The sequence below is a fragment of the Rattus rattus genome, chromosome 5 (assembly GCF_011064425.1).
Source record: "Rattus rattus isolate New Zealand chromosome 5, Rrattus_CSIRO_v1, whole genome shotgun sequence".
NCBI lineage: Eukaryota > Metazoa > Chordata > Mammalia > Rodentia > Muridae > Rattus > Rattus rattus.
In genome coordinates this window covers 133,927,827-133,947,794 of record NC_046158.1, presented here as the reverse complement: position 1 = coordinate 133,947,794, position 19,968 = coordinate 133,927,827, and the positions used below count along the sequence as shown (strand labels likewise).

Below are 19,968 nucleotides of genomic sequence, written 5' to 3'. Positions count from 1 at the left end.
AAAAATCCAAACCAGAAAAAACCAGCCTTCATGACTGCCACAGTACGGTAAGCCCGACCCTCACCTGGGCCCTTTCATCAAGCCTAACATCCTTAGGAACTCGGTGAGTTCTAACCCCAGTGAGGGCTCGGGTGCTGGCTGCAGGCCTCTGGCTTGTCACAGACATGCCTTTGGTAGGCCTAATCGAGGGAACACCAGGGTGACATGAGTTCCCTTTGGGGAAGACTTTTCTGCCTTCCTGTGAGAAATGCAGCGCGGGCTCAGCGTGCCAGCAAGAAGCACTGGTGCCGGGTGTACTGGGCCAAGATAGTGAAGGAAGAGTGGGCGAACCTGGAGAACGGCACAGTGGCCCAGGGCTTAGAAGGGGTGGGAGAGAAGGGTGTAGTGAGTGGCCCCTATGTTTTTCTACTTTAAGGTTTGCCTCCAGCCAAAAAGATAGACCTGAACCTTGTGCCCCTCCCTGTTCCTCTCCAATCCTCTCCTGCCCTTCATGGCCCTTCTGAGGCCAGCCGCCTACCAGGCCCCTGGCATGCCAGGCTTCGCAGCTGGCCCTGATTGTCATTGCTCCCCAGGGAGTCATGGGAACACATTCCCCTTGCCCTCTTCACCCCCCTCTTCCCAGACGAGGCCAGGCCCTAACAATGCCCCCTCAGCCATCCAGTGGCCTGGACACAATGCCCCTGTTTCGGTTCATTGCCAGCTCCAGGAGGCCCGCTGGGTTTCCTGGCCTGTCTTGCATATATATAACTCTAGCTTCCAGAAGAGAGTTAAAAAAAAAAAAATTAAAAATAGTGTGTCGGTGGGGGTGGGGCCGGGCGCTGGAGGGCTCTGACTCTTCCTCTGAATATCTTAATATATGTACAAAGTCCGCCACCCCTCCTCTACCCCCTCTCCCACCAACCCCCGCTCCGTCTCCTCCATAGCTGTATTTGCCATGCGCCTGTCAACTTGGGGCCCTAATGCAGGTGTCAGCTACAGAAACGAAGAAAAGCGGATTGCTCCATTGTGCCCAGCCTCTGCTGCTGCTGCAGCCCACGGTGGTAACCTGAGGGCTTAGGATGTGGCAGGCGCTGGGCCCTGCACGATGTGTGCCAGGGATGGAAACCGGTCTGACCTAGGCTGAGCATGGGCTAGCTCACCGTTGTCACACCCAGCCCCACCTGGCACTTGCTGTGCACTGTAGCTTGTCACCTCTAAGACCATTCGAGATCTAAGATGCACTGGTTCCCTAAAACGGAAGAGAGGAGCTGGAGACTTAGCTGAGTCGCAAAGCATTGCTGCTATGTGACACACTTGAGGCTTCTTGCCCTCATCACCGAAAAGAGAGGAGGGGGAGGGGTGTGGGAGAGGAAGGAGGAGGAGAGATTAAAAATGTTAGAGATTTTTTTTTTTTTTTTTTTTTTTTTGGTTTTTTTTTTTGGTGTTGGGGTCCGAACCCAGGGCCTTGCGCTTCCTAGGCAAGCGCCCTCCCCACCGAGCTAAATCCCCAACCCCTAGAGATGTTAAAATATGAAAGTTTCAGGACCTGGGTATGGTAGTATGGTATGCACACCTACCACTTAGAAGGGGAAGACCACTCAGGAGTTCAAGGTTATCCTTCGACACCTTTTCCCTCCCTCCTACCTCAGGATCAGTGGAATCGGAGTTGTCTCATTCAATTGTCCTCCGAATGTACTTCCCCTCTCCTTGTCTCTGGGCCTGTGTGTACCTATTTCAGACAACTATCCTACTCTCATGATGAACAAGCCATCTCTTTTATTCTACATTGTGAAAAATTCAAGATGAGAGAGAGACAGAGAGAGAGAGAGAGGTGTGTGTGTAATGCGAGCATGTGTGTGCTTTTGATTTAAGGTCTCATGTAGCCCATGCTGGCATTGACTTCATCAGGTAGCTAATACTGGCCTTGAACTGATCTTTCTGCTTCTGTCTCCCAAGAACTGAGATTACAGATGTGCACCTCCATTGTTTGGGTTGGTTCATCTCCATTTTATGTTTATCTATCTATCTATCTATCTATCTATCTATCTATCTATCTATCATTATTCATCATCTATCTACCTATCTATCATCTATCATCCATCATCTATCATCTATCTATCAATCATCTATCTATCAATCATCTATATATCTATCATTTATTTATCATCTATCTACTTAGCTACCATCATCTATCATCTATTATCTCTATCTATCTATCTATCTAACATCTATCATCTATCTTTCTATCTATCATCTATTATCTATATCTATCTATCTATCATCTATCATCTATCTATCTATCATCTATCTTTCTACCTATCATCTATCTATCATCTATCTATCTATCTATCTATCTATCTATCTATCTATCATCTATCTTTCTACCTATCATCTATCTATCTATCATCTATCTATCTATCTATCTATCTATCTATCTATCTATCTATCATCTATCTGTATGTATGTATCTATTTTTAGAGAGAGTGCCATTATGTAGCCATTGGGTTCTTAGAACTTGTTAAATAGACAAAGCTGAGACCCCTCTGCCCTTACTTCCTGAGTGCTGTCACTACCCCCATTAAGAACACATTTTTAACACTGACTTGTTTGTGTTGTAGGGTTGTGTATGTGGGGCTAACAATGAACTGAGAGAGTCCGTTCTCTCCTACCTTGATCTGGGTTCTGTGTATTCTTCGCTAATTGAACTCCAGTCCTCAGGCTCATGGGCGGCCATCTATCTCACTGGCCTTGTCTCTATTCTTTTATCATTTTTAAAGGCTTTTTTTTAAAAGATATGTTTTATTTTATTTTATGTGTATAAATATTTTAATAGTTTGTTTCAAATTTTTTATTTTATTTTTAGGTGTGTGTGTGTGTATGTATGTGTGTATGTGTATATGTGGTGTGTGTATGTGTGTATGTGTGTGATTGTGGTGTATGTGTATGTGTCTGTCTGTCTGTATGTACGTACGTGTGTGTGTGTGTGTGTGTGTGTGTGTGTGTGTGTGTGTGTGTGTGTTATGACGGTCTCCACTGAGAGAAGGAAAGGGGACTGGATCCTGTAGAGTTGGAGATACAGAGGATTGTGAGCTGACCTACTGACCTAAGTGGATGCTGAGAGTCAAGCTCGGATCTTCCGGAGGAGCAGTACATATTGTTTGTTTGTTTATGCATTCATTCATTCATTCATTTAGAAAAAGTCTCACTTTGTAGCACAAGATGGCCTGGAACTTACCAGGCTGGCCTTAAACTCACAGAGATCCTCTGCCTCCCAAGTGCTGGGATTAAAGGCACCAGCACTGCCCAGTTTCATCTTCTTTTTTTTTTTTTTTTTTTTTAAAGATTTATTTATTTTATGTATGTGAGCACACTGTCGCTGACTTCAGACACACCAGAAGAGGGCATCAGATCCCATCACAGATGGTTGTGAGCCACCATGTGGTTGCTGGGAATTGAACTCAGGACCTCGGGAAGAGCAGCCAGCGCTCTTAACCACTGAGCCATCTCTCCAGAACCTTCATCTTCATTCTTATAGCAGCTGACATTGCATTGAGCACTCTTGGGACCTTAGGTAGTGTTCTAAGCATCCGCAGCTCATTCACCATGGCGACAGCCCTATCAGACAAGCTGCTGCTGCTGCTTCTTCTTCTTCTTCTTCTTCTTCTTCTTCTTCTTCTTCTTCTTCTTCTTCTTCTTCTTCTTCTTCTTCTTCTTCTTCTTCTTCTTCCTCCTCCTCCTCCTCCTCCTCCTCCTCCTCCTCCTCCTCCTCCTCCTCCTCTTCTTCCTCCTCTTCTTCCTCCTCCTCCTCCTCCTCCTCCTATTGTTTTCCCCATTTACAGATGAAGAATCAGAGCCAGCTCTAAGAATCTCCTACATCATTGTGGGCCTGGTCAGGGAAGGGATAAAGCCACTCTATGTTTTTTTCCTCTCTCTTGGGAGAGGCATGATCCCTCAGAAGTTTCTCCCACTGAACACAGGGGCTTCCTGATGGCTAGGACCACACAGTGACACCGGGAGTGTCTACTTTCGCTGTCCTCCCATGTCTATATCTTAGTCTTCCTGACCTGCGGATGAGAGAAGCTGTGTTGGGACCAGTTGGTGCCCAAGCAATATCAATAGTACTGTGACATTTACTGGGGATCCCTCTGTGCCTCACAGGACACCATGTGTGAGGAGTTGCAGACTCACCTGGAACGGCAGGAGAAGCTGGACATAGTCATGGTGCAAGGCAAGCTGGGAAGTGACCAGGGGAGGAGAGAGGCACTGCTTAGTACCTTGATGACCTGTTTAGTATTGCCAACAATTACAGGTTTTTGGGTTTGTTTCATTTTGTTTGATACAGGGTCTCATGTAGCCTAGGCTAACCCTGAACTTGCTAGATGGCTAAGGATGACTTCACACTTCTGATCCTTCTGTTTCTATCTCTCTAGTGCTGGGGTTACAAGTATACATCATCACAACCGGTTTTATTCAGAGCTGGGGATGAACCCCAGGGCGATGAACCCCAGGGCAAGCACTCTCCCCAACCGAGCTACAGTCCCACACGCTATTTCTGTTTGTTGTTTTGGTTGTTGTTGATGTTATTGTTGTTGGTTTTTCTGAGACAAGGTTTCTCTGTGTAGCCCTGGCTGTCCTGGAACTTGCTCTGTAGACCAGGCTGGCCTTGAAGTCAGAAATCCACCTGCCTCTGCCTCCCCAGTGCTGAGATTAAAAGGCAGTTGCCAGTTTTATCAGAAAGCCAGGTGCTTGAATTTCAAAATTAAACCATTCTGTGTGTCAGTCTGAAAATTCTACTTCCTGTTTCTTCATCTCACCCTGACACCTGTCAGCACAGCTCCCCACATTCCAGGTCTGGGGCAAGCACAGCCCTTCTTGAACTAAGGCACTGTCAGCCAGCCAGGGTGAGGGTCTGCCTGGCTCTGAATCCTTGCCTTTGTATGAGACCACCTCTCCAGTGGGTAGGGGGTCTACTCAACCAGAGCTGGCATGATGACAGAACATCTCTAGGGACAGTAAACTGCCAGTCAGTGTAGCGTCGTGGGATCACTCAAGAGGAACGAGATGTCGCAGATGTAGAACTCCCCACTGCCTTCTGCCAGAACTCAACAATGGAGGCCTCTGTGCCCCTTAATAACATGAAGCCACTGTAGAGACATTTCTTCCAATTATGCGTCCCTTGTAATGATGGGACACTCACGTTTGGAGTGCTCTTTTTTTTTTAAACTAAGAATGTATATTTATGGGAGGTTTGTGTGAAAGAAATAGCTTTAAATTATCTGTCACTTGTCAAGCTTCGTAATGAGCATATTGTGCAGGTCCCATGGAAGTAATTCTTTAGTCTTGCACTAATCTGCAGGCTCCAGGTGTCTCAGATGTATCTGCTTTGCTCATGGATGAAGAGCCCCAGATCCTACAATGTCACACACACACACACACACACACACACACACACACACACATTCACACACTCACATATTCACACACACACTCTCTCACACACTCTCACATTCATACACACACACTCACACACACTCTCTCACATACTCTCACACACACATTCTCTCACACACTCTCACACTCACACACAGACACACAGACACAGACACACAGACACACACACACTCTCTCACACACTCTCACATTCATACACACACACTCACACACACTCTCTCACACACTCTCACACTCACACGCATAGACACACACACAGACACAGACATACAGACAGACAGACACACATACACACACACACTCTCTTTCACATACTCTCACACTCATACACACACACTCACACATACTCTCTCACACCACACACACAGATACATTACACACAGACCCCCCCACACACACACAGTAGGTGTTCAGTCGATGGCCATGGCACAAATGAGTGAGGTTCAATGGAAATGATTGTGAGCCTTGGTCACACAGCCTAGGATTCCTGTTTATGTCTATTTAAATATATGGAGTGAGAGGTCTAACCATTTACTGTTTCATCATTCTGCTTGCTTGCTTGCTTGCTTATCTATCTATCTATCTATCTATCTATCTATCTATCTATCTATCTATCTATTTATAAATAGGGTTTCTCTATGTAGCTCTCGCTGTCCTGGAACTTGCTCTGTAATCCACACTAGCCTAGAAACCAGAGATCCACCTCCTCTGCCTCCCAAGTGCTGGGATTAAAGGCGTGAGCCACCGTATCCATTCTGCATCTCAGAAAGAACCAAAGGCAAGATTTCTCCAGGGAGAGGGCACAGAACCAGGTTCCACTACCTCCAAGTGCTCCCTTAGAGATGGGGCTGGTGTAGATGTTGGTAGGTGTAAGTAACACTAACCAAGCCAGAATCCACCCTAGTATTCTTCGGAAGCCACTAATTATATCCTAATTCTGGCTCTTGGGACATTATCAAGGGCAGCCCTGGATTTTGCAGAGGAACAGGCTAAGTTCTCACTTTGCTGTGTGACCTTGAGCTGTGAGGGACCCTCTCTGAGCCGATTCCCTTCTGCATCCTGCAGATAAATAAGCTTCATTTCTGGGATTATAAGGTCGAAAGAAGAGCATCAGTTGAAGTGGCTGCCCAGTGATGGCGGATTAGTGTTTGGGTGCCAGTCAGCCTCAGAAGAACTGCTGACACTGAGAACAGCCTTATCAGGATCTTCCAGGCTCTGGGCCGAGGGGTCCAACTCTCCGGCCTTTTCAGCTGTCCACTACTTAATAACAGGTCCAAAAGCTCATTTTCTTATAAGGAATTCTGCTCTTCACCCCACAGTCCATTCTGCTGCTCAGAACCTGGGGGGCTGGTGGGAAAGAACACCTCTGTCACTTGGATATATAGTTGATTTTATTTTATTTTTTAAAGAAAGGGTCTTATTGTGTAACTCTGACTGGCCTGGAATTCTCTGTGTAGAGCAGGCTGGTCTTGAATTCACAAAGATCCACCTGACTCTGCCTTTGGAGTGGGGGAATCAAAGGCGAGCGCCACCTCACCTGGCTTAAGTTCCCTCTGTATAATGGGTATCACCATTTTTCACTCAGTGGCTCAGTGTCCTTGAATCTCTAGGCCTGAATGCCTGTGACAGTAAGCATTTATAGGATATGAAGTTGAATATTTTGGAAGGGTAAGGCTTTGCAAAGCCCTTGGCCTTGGTGTCTCCAACTCTGGGTAACGTAGCCTTTTAACCTACTAGGAAAACTCAGTTCAATCGCTATAAAATGAGATAGTATTATGTTTCCCCCTCCGGCAACCATCTCGATCCTCGATACATAACAGATGCTCAGTAAGTGTTTGTTGAATGACTATGGAGTAACAGAAGGCTTTACGAAAGCGAGTGTCCTTGTTAATGGGTCCCTTAGGAGAGCCAGAGGACAGCAAACCCTACATCTGGCATGAGAATGTGCCAACCTCTCTCATTCTGCTGTGGTGTCAGTGTCAGGCTTGGTTACCCTGAAGGTTAGCCTTCGGCTCCTCTACTGTGCTGTGGAGGGTGGGCAGCACAGGCATGGGCACAGGCAGACCCAGGTCAGGGGGCCTAGTGTGGGCCACATTCTGTCACTGAATGTGCAGGCACCAGCCCTGAATGGGCCTCCTTTTCCCATCTGTACAGCGAGAGGCTCATGTGCTCTCTGTGGTTCTTCCCTGTTCTGACACATTCCAGGATTTGCAATGAGTAATTTCACAAACTGTTCATGAGTGGGGGAAGGAAAGACACCCTCGCTGCTTTCCAAATCACCACAGAGTCTACAGAACACTTTCCAGTCCCTATGCTTCTATCCTCATGCAAACTTGAGACAGCCAAGGCAAGATCTAGGTGCCCATTTTATTTTTTTAAACACAAAACTGAACTGAAAAGCATCCTTGGGGGCTGCAGTTTGCTTGCTTTATAACAAGATCTCATGTGGCCCTGACTGCCTACATGGCCAAGGATGACCTAGCACTCTCCTGGGCTTCCTCTATCTACCTGACCTGCTGGGGTTGCAGGTGTATGCAACTATACCCAGCTGTAGGAATTGTAAATTTCGGCTCCACTCCACATTTTCATTGTAAAGGTATACCAATTTGTTTTCAAAGATGAACACATTATCTGGGATGGGCATAAGTGTTCCTTGTGTTTCTTTGTTTACATTTTTATTTATTTCTTCTTCTTTTTATTTTATTTATTTTATTTTTTTTCGGAGCTGGGAACCGAACCCAAGGCCTTGCGCTTGCTAGGCAAGCGCTCTACCACTGAGCTAAATCCCCAACCCCTTCTTCTTTTTAAAAAATATTTTATTTATTTAATATGTATATGAGTACACTGCAGTTGTCTTCAGATACACCAGAATCCGTTACAGATGGTTGTGAGCCACCACGTGGTTGCTGGGATTTGAACTCAGGACCTCTGGAAGAGCAGTCAGTGCGCTTAACCATTGAGCCATCTCTCCAGCCCCTATTTATTTATTCTTGCTGTATCACAGTCCATGTCCTGGGACTTAATCTCTTCCAATCTTGACCAAAAGACTCTAAACTGGAACTGGGGATAGTGGTCCAAACATGCAATCCTAGCACTCAGGAGGCCATGCAGGAAGGTTACATTGATTCAGTTTGAGCTACTACATAGCAAGATTCTATTATCTTAAAAAAAAGGTGTGTGCGTGTGAATAAACCAAGCATAATGGCTAACCCGTTCAATTCCAGACTTGGGAGGCAGAAGCAGGCATATTTAAGCGTGTTCCAGGACAGCCAGAGCCAGACAATGAGACCATGCCTCGAAAAAACAAAGAAACAAATTACCCCCCCCCAAAAAAAACCAAAAATAAGGGGGGCAGAGGCGGCCTGGGATTGATTCTAAATTGACCAAGGTTGGGTGGTTCAAAGTTAACCGACGCCTTGGTATTTCTGGGCCTTGGAGAATCACAGCCTCCTCAATGCATCCTGGTTCACCTCTGCCCTCAGCCTCCATTTCTCTCATACCCAGAAAGGGTATGAGAAACAGCCCCTGCTAAGCCAGCCCAGAGTAACGTGGAAGATAAAGTAGTATGAGGTGATGGTGAAAGTACCCCGGCTTAAGAGCTCCTTGTAGCTTACACTGGACTTGGGGACTTGAATATTGTCAGCTACTCTTCTTGTGGTCATCCCCACCTGCAAGGGCAGGAAGTATGTAGGTCTTGTTAAACCTTTCGCGTGTCTATTCCCAGTATTGGCAAGATGCCTGTCAGAGAGGACAACAATGCTGATCAGATAGGCTGACCTGAGCAATCAGAAATGCTGATGGAGGACCTCAGGATTAAAGGCTCCCTCCATATGCACCCTCCCCACCCCCGCACCGCCCTCTGTGAGGCCTAACGTGGAGTTACTTAGTTCAATCTCTTCACATTGTAAGCATCTGCTGCCTCTCAGTTCCCTTTTTTCCTTTTCACTAAGTCAGGAGTCAAGGTCTGGGTTGAGGATGGGACAATAAACAGGCTCTCAGGCGTTTGTGATTTTTTTTTTCTTTTCTTTTTTTCGGAGCTGGGGACCGAACCCAGGGCCTTGTGCTTGCTAGGCAAGCGCTCTACCACTGAGCTAAATCCCCAACCCCGCATTTGTGATTTTTTGAGACAGGGTCTCACTGTGTAGTCCTGAATGGCCTGAACTTGGAAAATCCGCCCGCCTCTGCCTCCCAAGTGCTGGGACTAAAGACAGGCGCCATTGTGGACTGACCAAACGAATGAACGCTAACTGGGCGTTGGCTACTAAAGGAATTTCAGTAAAATGAGACTGAGATCAAAGCCACACATCCCTACTCATTTCCTGGCACCCCTCTTGGGCTTGGCTTCTGGGTGACAGGGAAGAACCCATGATGTGAACTAATGGAATAAGTGGGTCTTAAGACCGGAGATGTGGCTGAAGTGAGCTTTGGAGGTGAGCCTGAGCGTGCAGAAGAAACAGTTTCTGGACTGTAAACTGAGGAGGTGGAGACCACAGGTTGAGAGTTTAGGGGCTCATGCGGCATGTGGAGACTGCGGGACGTGCAGAACCGAGTACGAAGTTTGTTGCCTTCGCCAGACCCCGCCACCCATCGAGTGGGCGGTGAAGGGGGCGGGGTCCATTGCCCACGCCCCCTGCAGGGCACAGCGAGAGGCAGAAGGGAGAAGGCGCCCGGCACCGCCCGGACAAAGCCTGCGCGCGCCCCGCCCCGCGATTGGCCACCCCGCCCCTGGTCCCACCCTCCGTCGCCTGCCCCGCACGCTGCAACCAATGTCTGCTACCGAAGCCGACTTCGTCACAGCCACGCCGGCCAATGGAGGAGGCGTTCGGCGGCGCGTGGCTCTTTCGCGGCAAAAAGGATTTGGCGCGTAAAAGTGGTCCGGACTTTGCAGGCAGCGGCGGCCGGGGCGGAGCGGGATCGAGCCCCCTCGCCGCGGCCTGCCGTCATGGGCCCGCGCCGCCGCCGCCGCCTGCCTCCCGGGCCACGCGGGCCGTGATTGCCATGGCCGTAGCCCCGCGGGCGGCCAGCACGCGCCGGCGCTGGAGGCCCTGCTCGGGGCGGGCGCGCTGCGGCTGCTCGACTCCTCGCAGATCGTCATCATCTCCACCGCGCCCGATGTCGGCGCCCCGCAGGTCCCCACGGGCCCCGCCGCGCCGCCCGCTGGCCCTCGCGATCCTGACGTGCTGCTCTTCGCAACGCCGCAGGCGCCCCGACCCGCGCCTAGTGCACCGCGCCCGGCTCTCGGCCGCCCGCCGGTACGGACCCTAGGCGCGGGCGGGGGAGGGGCGGGCTGCAGCGCTGGGCGGTGCGGAGTCTGGGCTGGGCCTCGGGGCTCCGCCCCGGGGCGCGCGCTGACTGCCTGCCTTGCCCTGTCTGTTTGCTGCGCCTTGCTCTGGGCCTCAGCGTCTTCACCAGAGCGGCGGGTTTATTAATGATAATGGCTCACGTGTATTCAGCTGGTGCTTGCTTATTGCACGCCCAGGCTTTGGCACACTTGGAGTCGACCAAAATTCTCAACTCTGTTGTGAGCTGGGTGTTGTCACGTGCCCATCTGCCAGAGGGAGGAACTGAGGCCCAGAGACAGGGAAGTGCTTCACGCAGCTGCAGATGGTGGGGCTGGTATTTGAACTGATGTCGGCTGGCTTGCTGCAGAACCTATGGCTAGTTAGTGCGCACAGTTGCTTGTTGGAGATGAAAGAGGGTGACTGTTGGAGACATCCTCGAGAGACCCTCCTTCGTGGCTCTGCCAGGTGCAGGCCTGGCCTTCCAGGCCTCTGGGGATAGGCCTCTTGATTGGGAGGCCTTCTCTGCAGGGGCGGGGTGCTGGGCCAGCTGCTGCAACCCTTCCTCTGCCTGTCCTTCCATCTGCCACCCTTCCAGCCCCTGGTTGCCATGGAACTTTATTAATCAGGCGGACAGACCCCTGAGACTCTGGAAGACTGGGTGGGCTGGGCCCCTGAGAAGGGGCCTCCAGTCCTGGAGAGAGAAGACGTGGGAGGGAGATCCCTGGATAAAGTCTTTTCCTGATCCTAAGTAGCAAGACCAGTTTAGGCTGGGGGCCTAGAAAAGGCAGCGGAAGTGGAGAGTGGAACTTGGATCTAAGCAGGGGCCAGCTCAGCCAGTGGGCCACCAACTTTATTGTAGGGGTGGAGCAAGCAGGAGGTGTTCACAGCAGGGGGCTTGGAGCAAGCGGGAGGGGCCAGACCCAGTACCGGAGTAGAAACTGTTCAACTCCTGATGGGGGTGCGGGTGGCAGCTGGTCCCAGAGGCATCTTAGAGAAGGCCCATACCCCCTTTGGCCCAGTGCCCAGTGCTGCCTTCCTTCCGGAATCACCAAGATGCTAATAACAATAACAATAGCAACCACCATTGTTTTGAGGACGTTTTGGGTGCCAGGCTCTGTGCTAAGCACTTTACCCACTTAACCCTGTGGACAGCCTTACTTTTTCATCCTTCCATAGATGAGGGGGCTGAAGCCCCAAAATGATGGAACTTCTTAATCATTCTTCTAGGGAATGGTATTTCCTGATTGTTAAAGCCCTTTCCTCGCACTGAGGAGGCCGGCCAGTATTTGGTGGGTCAGCTGGCTTGCCTTCCCTCTACTCCACGGGCCTGTACCAGTAGGTAGAAGGTTGGGCCCTGGGCAGATATTCTACATTTGACCAAACATTGCATTCACTCAAGTTGTGGAGTTCGTGAGTCCCCATTATGTGCTAGGTGCAGAGGTACTTAAGGATCCCCTGCCCCCATGGTACTTAAGGCCCAGCAAACATTTTCTGTGGGAGAGGTTGACACCATCCTGGAGCCAAAGGCCAGGAATGCAAATCTGGATTTTGGCCTCTACTGACTTTGCTCTGGAATTTGGGGTGGCGGGGGGCAGTCCTTGAAATAAACTACAGGCTTGGCTTCCACCCAGTGAGCACTTGCTGGGTGCTTCCTGTGTACCTCTCTACACCTCTTTGCAATTCAGACATTCTTCCTGCCCTACCTACCTTTACCTTGTTTGTCTGTCTGTCTCTGTGTGTGTGTGTGTGTGTGTGTGTGTGCGCGCGCGCGCGCGTGTGTTTATAGATTCTATCGGGGGTGTATTGACTAGGGAGAAGCAGAGACAGGAGAATCCACATGTTCAAGGCCAGCCAGGGTTACCTAGAGTGAAACTGTACCTTAAAGGAAGTTGGTCTGGAGAGATGGTTTAGCCATTGAAAGCACTTGCTGTTCTATATGACAACTTGAGTTTGATCACAGCCCCAACACTGAGGTCACAGATGACCAACTCCAGTTTCGAGGGGTTTGATATTGTCTTCTCCTGTCCTTGGGTACCCATGTTCACATATAGTCATACAGACACAAAGTTCTTTTTAAAAAGAAAACAATTTAAAAAGTAAATTAGTTAAATAAAAATAAATTAAAACACCAACAGCCTATTTTGGTTAACTGACATCTTATAATCCAAGCAGGCAAGAATGAGGATACTGAGTCTTGAGTTCAAAGCCAGCCTGCACTACAAAGACCCTGTTTCAAAATGGTAACAGCAAGACGCTGATGTTTCCATTATAATGTAGTACTTGTTTACTGTGGACAGTATGTGGTGCCATACATTGAGTCTGTAAAAGACAGGCTTAGAGTAGAAAGCTAGCTCTTCTTCAGGGCTCTTGTTTTAGGTGTGACACTGTTACTCTATTATGTGAATCTCTTGCTGGTCACTGTGAGCACTTAACTGCTGTTGGGGATTGGACCCAGAATGGAATGCACACCAAATAAGTACTCTGCCAGTCCCCAGTCTTCAGAACTTTTGTTTTTAATAGTTCTAAAAGTTGCTGTGAGCCACGTGTGATGGCACCTTTATAATTCCAGTACTTAAGAAGTAGAGGTATAAGGATCAGGAGTTCAAGGTTTTCCTGTGCCTGATCCATGTTCAAACAGTACGTCATTCACATTGCCCAGAGGAGGTAACAGTCTGCCCTGGCTCTCCCACAGAAGCGCTCCTGTTTCTGAAACACACTCTGTCAGAAACTGAACTGGAGCAGCTCCTGAGCTTTTAGTCCAGGAAGGGACCATATATGTATTAGCCTGTCACAGTGGTTTCCTTGTGTGTCTGTGAGAGCATTCTGTGCTGGCCTGGACCTGTCTCGGTCTTTTACTGAGACCGCATGCTGTTCCAGGGGCTACACACAGCTTTTGTAGATGGGTGTTTGAAGCACTCAGTTATCAATATCTTCTCCTGTGGTTTTTAGGACCTCAGTGTTGTCTAAAGATGAATGACAGAAACAGCATCAGTCTGAGCACTACTTTAAGGATGCCTTTGGAGATGGGCAAGGGCATCTGGGGCTGTGTCAGCCCATTGGGGTGCATATACCTGGATTTCTTCCTGGCTACAGGTCTTCCAAGGTGGAGACTGCCATACGTCGTCCTACAGTCAGACAAAAGTTTGCTGAGGAAATGTTTGGGATTTAGTCACCACCCTGCTCTGGCACAGACAGCAGAGGCAGTGTCTGCCTTTTTCTCATCGTCTCACTCTCATGTGCTGTCCTCTTCCTTGGCTTCCAGGAGTTGGTGGCAGGATGATGGTGGGGAGTCTTGACGGACACTGAGGCCTGTGGCAGACACTGATGCAGGGGTTTATTGGTCCAGTGTCCAATGAATGACCTTTCTCCAGTGGAGGCAGTGGGCAGGGACAACAGACACATCTGTAGAAGTTGTATTGGATGGAGGAAAAGGCCAGGTTTGAGGCAGTACCGAGAGAGGACAGCAATTGCTCTCTTAAGCAATCGTGCAGGAGGCAGCTTCAGGTGTGTGGAGAGGGCATAGAATAGCGTTAGAGCAGGGCTTGGGAGAAGCTCATCCCCACAGTTCATGTGAGGAGTGCTGTTGGAAGGCTTTACTGAGGCAGAGTGATGTAGAGGGAGACCAGCATGGGGACAGCTGTCCTGTCCGGTGGGAGGGTGATAATGGCTGTGGGTAGAATTCTTGGCAAAAGAACGTGACAGGTGGTGGGCCAGGTTGAGAGGGTTTAGTTGAGAAAGGCCCATGACTGGTGAAGGATAGCAAGTCTGGTCCGGTTAGTGTGTTTTGAGCTATCCGTGGGATTTCGGGGTCCTTCCCGTCACCGTGAAGTTAGAACTTAGGTTAGAGGGCATGGAGGTTAGCAGCTCAGGGTCTTTCTCGCAGACCTGGGTAGGGATTGTGGCTCTGCCACTTCTCTGTGGTCTTGTATGTAGGTTGTAAAGTGGAGGGTTGTGGTGGTGTCAGTCCAAAGAGCAGAGTACACTGAACACAGAGCAGTTGGTGAGCTCCAGCTGCTGCCATGGTTATAGATACGCAAATGAGCTAAAAGCTAGAGGCGGGAGCTGCCTGGGGGACCCAGACCCTCCCTTGGTGGCTGGAAGCACTGGTTGTGTAGTCTCTGTAGGTTGGGACTTGAGGGAGATTTAGCTAGTGCTTCTAGCCTGAGGTGGAGTCCTGTTGCAGCCAGAAAGGTCCCAGGCTGTAGTCAGAAGTGAGACTAAGGTTGCAAGCTTGCCCTGCTCCTCCTCACCTGGAGGAGGTCTCAGCTCTCTTGTCATAGGGGCTTATCCCCAGGGCTACTTGAGAGCATGGCACAAAGCTGTCTCCCTCCCCATCACTTCAGAAGAAGCATCACTGACGTAGTGACCAGTCTCAGCAGGGACACTATCACTCTTGGCTTGCTTTAAGGGGAGAAAGTTAGCAAATATCTTTGAAAGCGCCAAGTCCTGGTGGCATGTGCCTGTAAGCCCGGTACTTGGGAGATAGAGGCAGGAAGATAAGAAAGTAACTCAAGGTCATCTTTGGCTATATAGTGCCAGCCTGGGCTAAATAGTGAGACCTTGTATTTGTAGGAACTAAGGAGACTAATTGGTAGATTGTGTGGTAGCGTTCACGAGGCCTTTATTTTAACCTCTAGCATTACAGTGATGATTTATATGTATTTAAAAGCCACCAGGCTGGTGAGATGGCTCAGTGGTTAAGAGCACTGACTGCTCTTCCAGAGGTCCTGAGTTCAAATCCCAGCAACCCCATGATGGATCAAAACCATCTGTAATGGGAGTCTGATGCCCTCTTCTGGTGTGTCTGGAGACAGCTACAGTGTAATCATATACATAAAATAAATAAATAAATCTAAACAAATTTTTTTAAAAACCACCACCAGCCGTAATGTTGGACCTAAAATTTGAACCCAGGTTTTCAGCCTTGTACTTGACTGATTTGTGTGATAGGGTAATAAATAACCCCATGCCGTGTCCCTCAGGATCTGTCTCTCTTCGCACTCCTAGGCATCATAACAGAGAAGTAAGACTGGGTTTTGGGTATCAAGCCCTTAGCTAAGTCTTCTGTGGTGTCAGTCCTGGTTTTGGGGCATCTTCCTGTGTTTCTGCTACAGGTGAAACGGAGGCTGGATCTGGAAACTGACCATCAGTACCTTGCTGGTAGCAGCGGGCCATTCCGGGGCAGAGGCCGCCACCCAGGGAAAGGTGCCCATTGACTCCAGCTTCTCAGTCCCATACTGGGGGAGGGGCGTAGACATGGTTGTACACTCTGGGGCCCCAGGAGGTGGCTGGAATGGCTGCCTAACAGGACTTCCTTGGGCCTTGGAGGTGGGGAGTTGCCCAGCTACAAGAGGAATGCTTTGGTTGGCAGACAACAGGCACAGAGCCTTTCTGTTTGGCCTGACTAAGGGGAAGGAGCCATTTGCCTCCTGCCTCATCTTGCCACTCCAGATTGCTAGGGAGACAGGTCTGTTGGGGGCAGACTGAGTGTTTGAGGAACCCTGCCTAGCCTAACCCCTGCCCCCCAGGTGTGAAATCTCCAGGGGAGAAGTCACGCTATGAGACCTCACTAAATCTGACCACCAAACGCTTCTTGGAGCTGCTGAGCCACTCAGCTGATGGTGTTGTTGACTTGAACTGGGCAGCCGAGGTGCTGAAGGTGCAGAAACGGCGCATCTATGACATCACCAATGTCCTGGAGGGCATCCAGCTCATTGCCAAGAAGTCCAAGAATCATATCCAGTGGCTGTAAGTACTCATCAGGCAGGTGGGCAGGTGGCAGCCAGACCAAGCCAAATTGGCTTACAGTGGCTTCCTGCATTCCCAACAGCTGGGAAACCAAGGTCCAAAGAGAGTTACCTTCCCTGGGATGATAGAAGGGGAAGAACACACAGGTCTTGCAGATCCAGTTCCCTATAGCTGTAGGTTTCCTATACGTGTGTGTGCATGCACACGCGCACACACACACACGCACACACACGCACACACACGTGCCTTGCCAGAGGTTTCCTGTTCCCTCTCCCATTATTGCTCATTCTTAGATCACTGTGCTGCCACAATTCCAGCTCTTGCTGTCATCATTGAGATGGGCCTTACAGAGGCTTTGGTTTTTTTACTACTTCTCTCTTGTACCTGCTGCCTCCCCAGGCATCCTGCTGCCTTCTCTGACATATCTGCCTTGGCTTTTACTAGGCAATTCTTCATTCTGTATTGTTTTCTTTTCACTTGACAGTGTCTCAAAAATGTCTCTGTGTACATCTAATTCAGCTGTGTCATTCCATGGCACATAGGTGCTATTGTTTCCTTACCTGGCTCCTTGGTGGGGCTCTATAGGTGTTTATTGACTGATCTGATCAGGCATTTTACTAAGCCCGTCCCAGTCTAACTCAAAGCCTAGCCGGGGAGCAGAGCCACAGAAGAAGGACAACTTGCCAATTACTCACAGAAGAGTGGCAGCAGCAGATTGTCTTGAGGGCTAGGGCTGATGGATGGGTCGGGCGCTCAAGGACTGCTGATTCTTGACTGGCTTCCCACAGAGGCAGCCGCACCATGGTGGGGATCGGTCAGCGGCTTGAAGGCCTGACCCAGGACCTGCAACAACTGCAGGAGAGTGAGCAGCAGCTGGATCACCTGATGCACATCTGTACCACTCAGCTGCAATTGCTTTCTGAGGACTCAGACATCCAGCGATATCCTTGGGTTGGTCAGGGTGCATTGAAAGCAGGCATGGCCAGTGGTGGCCCACATTCCTGAGACTATAGAGGTTACCTGAGACTCAGATTATAAAGGATTCTGACTTTGGAAACAAGCCTGGCTCTGCATTTACTCTGAACAAGTTACTTGGATTTTATTGGCCTCAGTTTCATCTGTGAAATAGAGGACAGTAATATCCATTTCCAAAATTGTCAATCCCAGTATGCAGGAGGCGGAGGCAGGCAGCTCTCTCTAAATTTGAGGGCAGCCTGCTCTATAGAGCCAGTTCCAGGGCTACACAGAAATGCTATTTTGGGGCTGAAGAGATGGCTCAGAGGTTAAGAGCACCTTTCACACTGCTCTTTCAGAGGACCTGAGTTCAAATCCCTGCAACCACATGGTCGTTCACAACCATCCGTAATGAGATCTGATGCCCTCTTCTGGGGGGTGTGTGTGTGTGTGTGTGTGTGTGTGTGTGTGTGTGTGTGTGTGTGTGCTAAAAAAAAGAGATGCTATTTGAAAAAAAGGGGGGGGAAAGAGAAGAAAAAGATGGGCAAATGATTTGATAAGTAGATGTGCTTTTGGCCAGTCCTGATTACCTGAGTTTGAGTTCCCAGTGGAAGGAGAAACTAATGCCTGTAAGCTGTCCTCTGACCTGTACATATGCATTCACAAGCACACCTCTGTGGCATGTGTGGGCGCGCGCACACACACACACACACACACACACACACAAATTAAAGGACTGGAGAGATGGCTCAACTGTTAAAAGCATTTGTTACTTTTACAGAGAACCCATGTTCAAATCTTCACATCTACATGGTGGCTCTGCAAATTCTACTTTGAGTGTATCTGGTGCTTCTGACCTCCAAAATCACATACATGTAAGGAAGACACTCATATACAAAAAAGACTAGGTTGAATATGGGGGTGCAAGCCTTTAAAATCCAAACTCTTGGGAAGCAGAAGCATGTGGGTCTCTGAACTCAAGGCTGGTCTGGTCTACATACTTCTAGGCTAGCCAGGGCTATACACAATGACACCCTGTCTCAACCAAACAGAAGAAAAGCTCAGAATGTACTCGTAATTCCAGGGCCAAGTATGAGGCAGAAACTATAACATTGAAGGCCAATTGAGGTTATATATGAAGACTCTAAAAAACAAATATAGGCCACTGGATTACACAGTGAGATCTTATCACCAAAGAGAAAACCTAGTACCAGTAATGACAAACTTTACCTTAGTCATTTAGTTCCTGATTGTAGCTTCAAAGTTAAGGCTTTAATTCACAAAAAGAAACTTTATTAGGAAATGTGCCTTTTAGTGAATATCATTCATTAATTAACAGTGAGATTGTCAAAATCAATTTCCATTTTCTAGCCTGGAGACCTGTTGAGCATTTGATGTGGAATTATTGCAGGCAACCATTAGTTTGGAATTGGATGGGTAGACAGTCTCATTGTTGAGGAAGTTGAAGTTTGGGAATGAGATTCTGAGTACCTACTATGTGCCAGGCCCTGGGCTGAGGGTGTCAAAACAGGAGTGGCTAGGAAGGTATATGCTGAGTCAGTGAAGTGGCCCTTGACTCCCCCGACCCTGGCCTATGTGACCTGCCAAGATCTCCGCAGCATTGCAGACCCTGCAGAACAAATGGTCATAGTGATCAAGGCCCCTCCTGAGACCCAACTACAAGCTGTGGATTCTGCAGAGGTGAGACTTCAGACCTGAAGCCTGACCAGGACAGAGTGGGCTGGGCTGGTGGTCACCTAGGCCTCACCTATCCCGCCTGCTGCCTCCACCCAGACATTTCAGATCTCCCTTAAGAGCAAACAAGGCCCCATCGATGTTTTCCTGTGCCCTGAGGAAAGTGCAGAGGGGATTAGCCCTGGGAGGACCTCATACCAGGAGACATCTGGGGAGGACAGGAATGCTGACTCTGGCACAGCAGGGCCTCCACCATCACCTCCCTCCACATCCCCAACCTTGGATCCCAGCCAGTCCCTGTTAGGCCTGGAGCAAGGTAGGTAGGGGCAGGGTTGGTTCTGTTTGGCAGGTAATTATGGCAGTCCCTCTCCTGCTGGGCCATTCCTAACCTGTAATACCTCCTTTCTCCAGAAGCTGTATTGCCTCGAATAGGCAACCTGAGGGGCCCCATGGAAGAAGACCGGTTGTCACCACTGGTGGCTGCTGACTCACTCCTGGAGCATGTTAAAGAAGACTTCTCTGGGCTCCTCCCTGGGGAGTTCATCAGCCTTTCCCCACCCCATGAGGCCGTTGACTATCACTTTGGTCTCGAGGAGGGTGAGGGCATTAGAGATCTCTTTGACTGTGACTTTGGGGACTTGACCCCTCTGGATTTCTGACAGAAGCCTAGGGACTCGGTGTCTGGAGATGCCCACCTTGTCTGCTGCCGCTTTGGAGCGTCCTGCCCTGGGCCATCCTTCCTGCCTCATTGGAATAGCACGATTCATACTCTCTTCTCTGTCCAGTAGCTTCTAGCTCTGGGGTTTGGTTGCTGCCACATTGAGCAGACCAAAGGGGGAGGATGTTGTACAGTGTATGT

General features: G+C 49.2%; 1 protein-coding gene across 1 annotated transcript; it reads left to right on the top strand.

The window, feature by feature from the left end:
• The first annotated feature begins 204 nt into the window (after nt 1-204).
• Nucleotides 205-19,649, top strand: E2f1 (E2F transcription factor 1). Its single transcript, XM_032902631.1, has 9 exons — nt 205-384; nt 924-1,040; nt 10,005-10,250; nt 10,302-10,682; nt 15,827-15,917; nt 16,241-16,460; nt 17,249-17,401; nt 19,001-19,115; nt 19,521-19,649. Exons 1-9 carry the CDS (start codon nt 205-207, stop codon nt 19,539-19,541), a joined length of 1,524 nt encoding a protein of 507 aa, XP_032758522.1. The 3' UTR covers nt 19,542-19,649.
• Nucleotides 19,650-19,968: the final 319 nt, after the last annotated feature.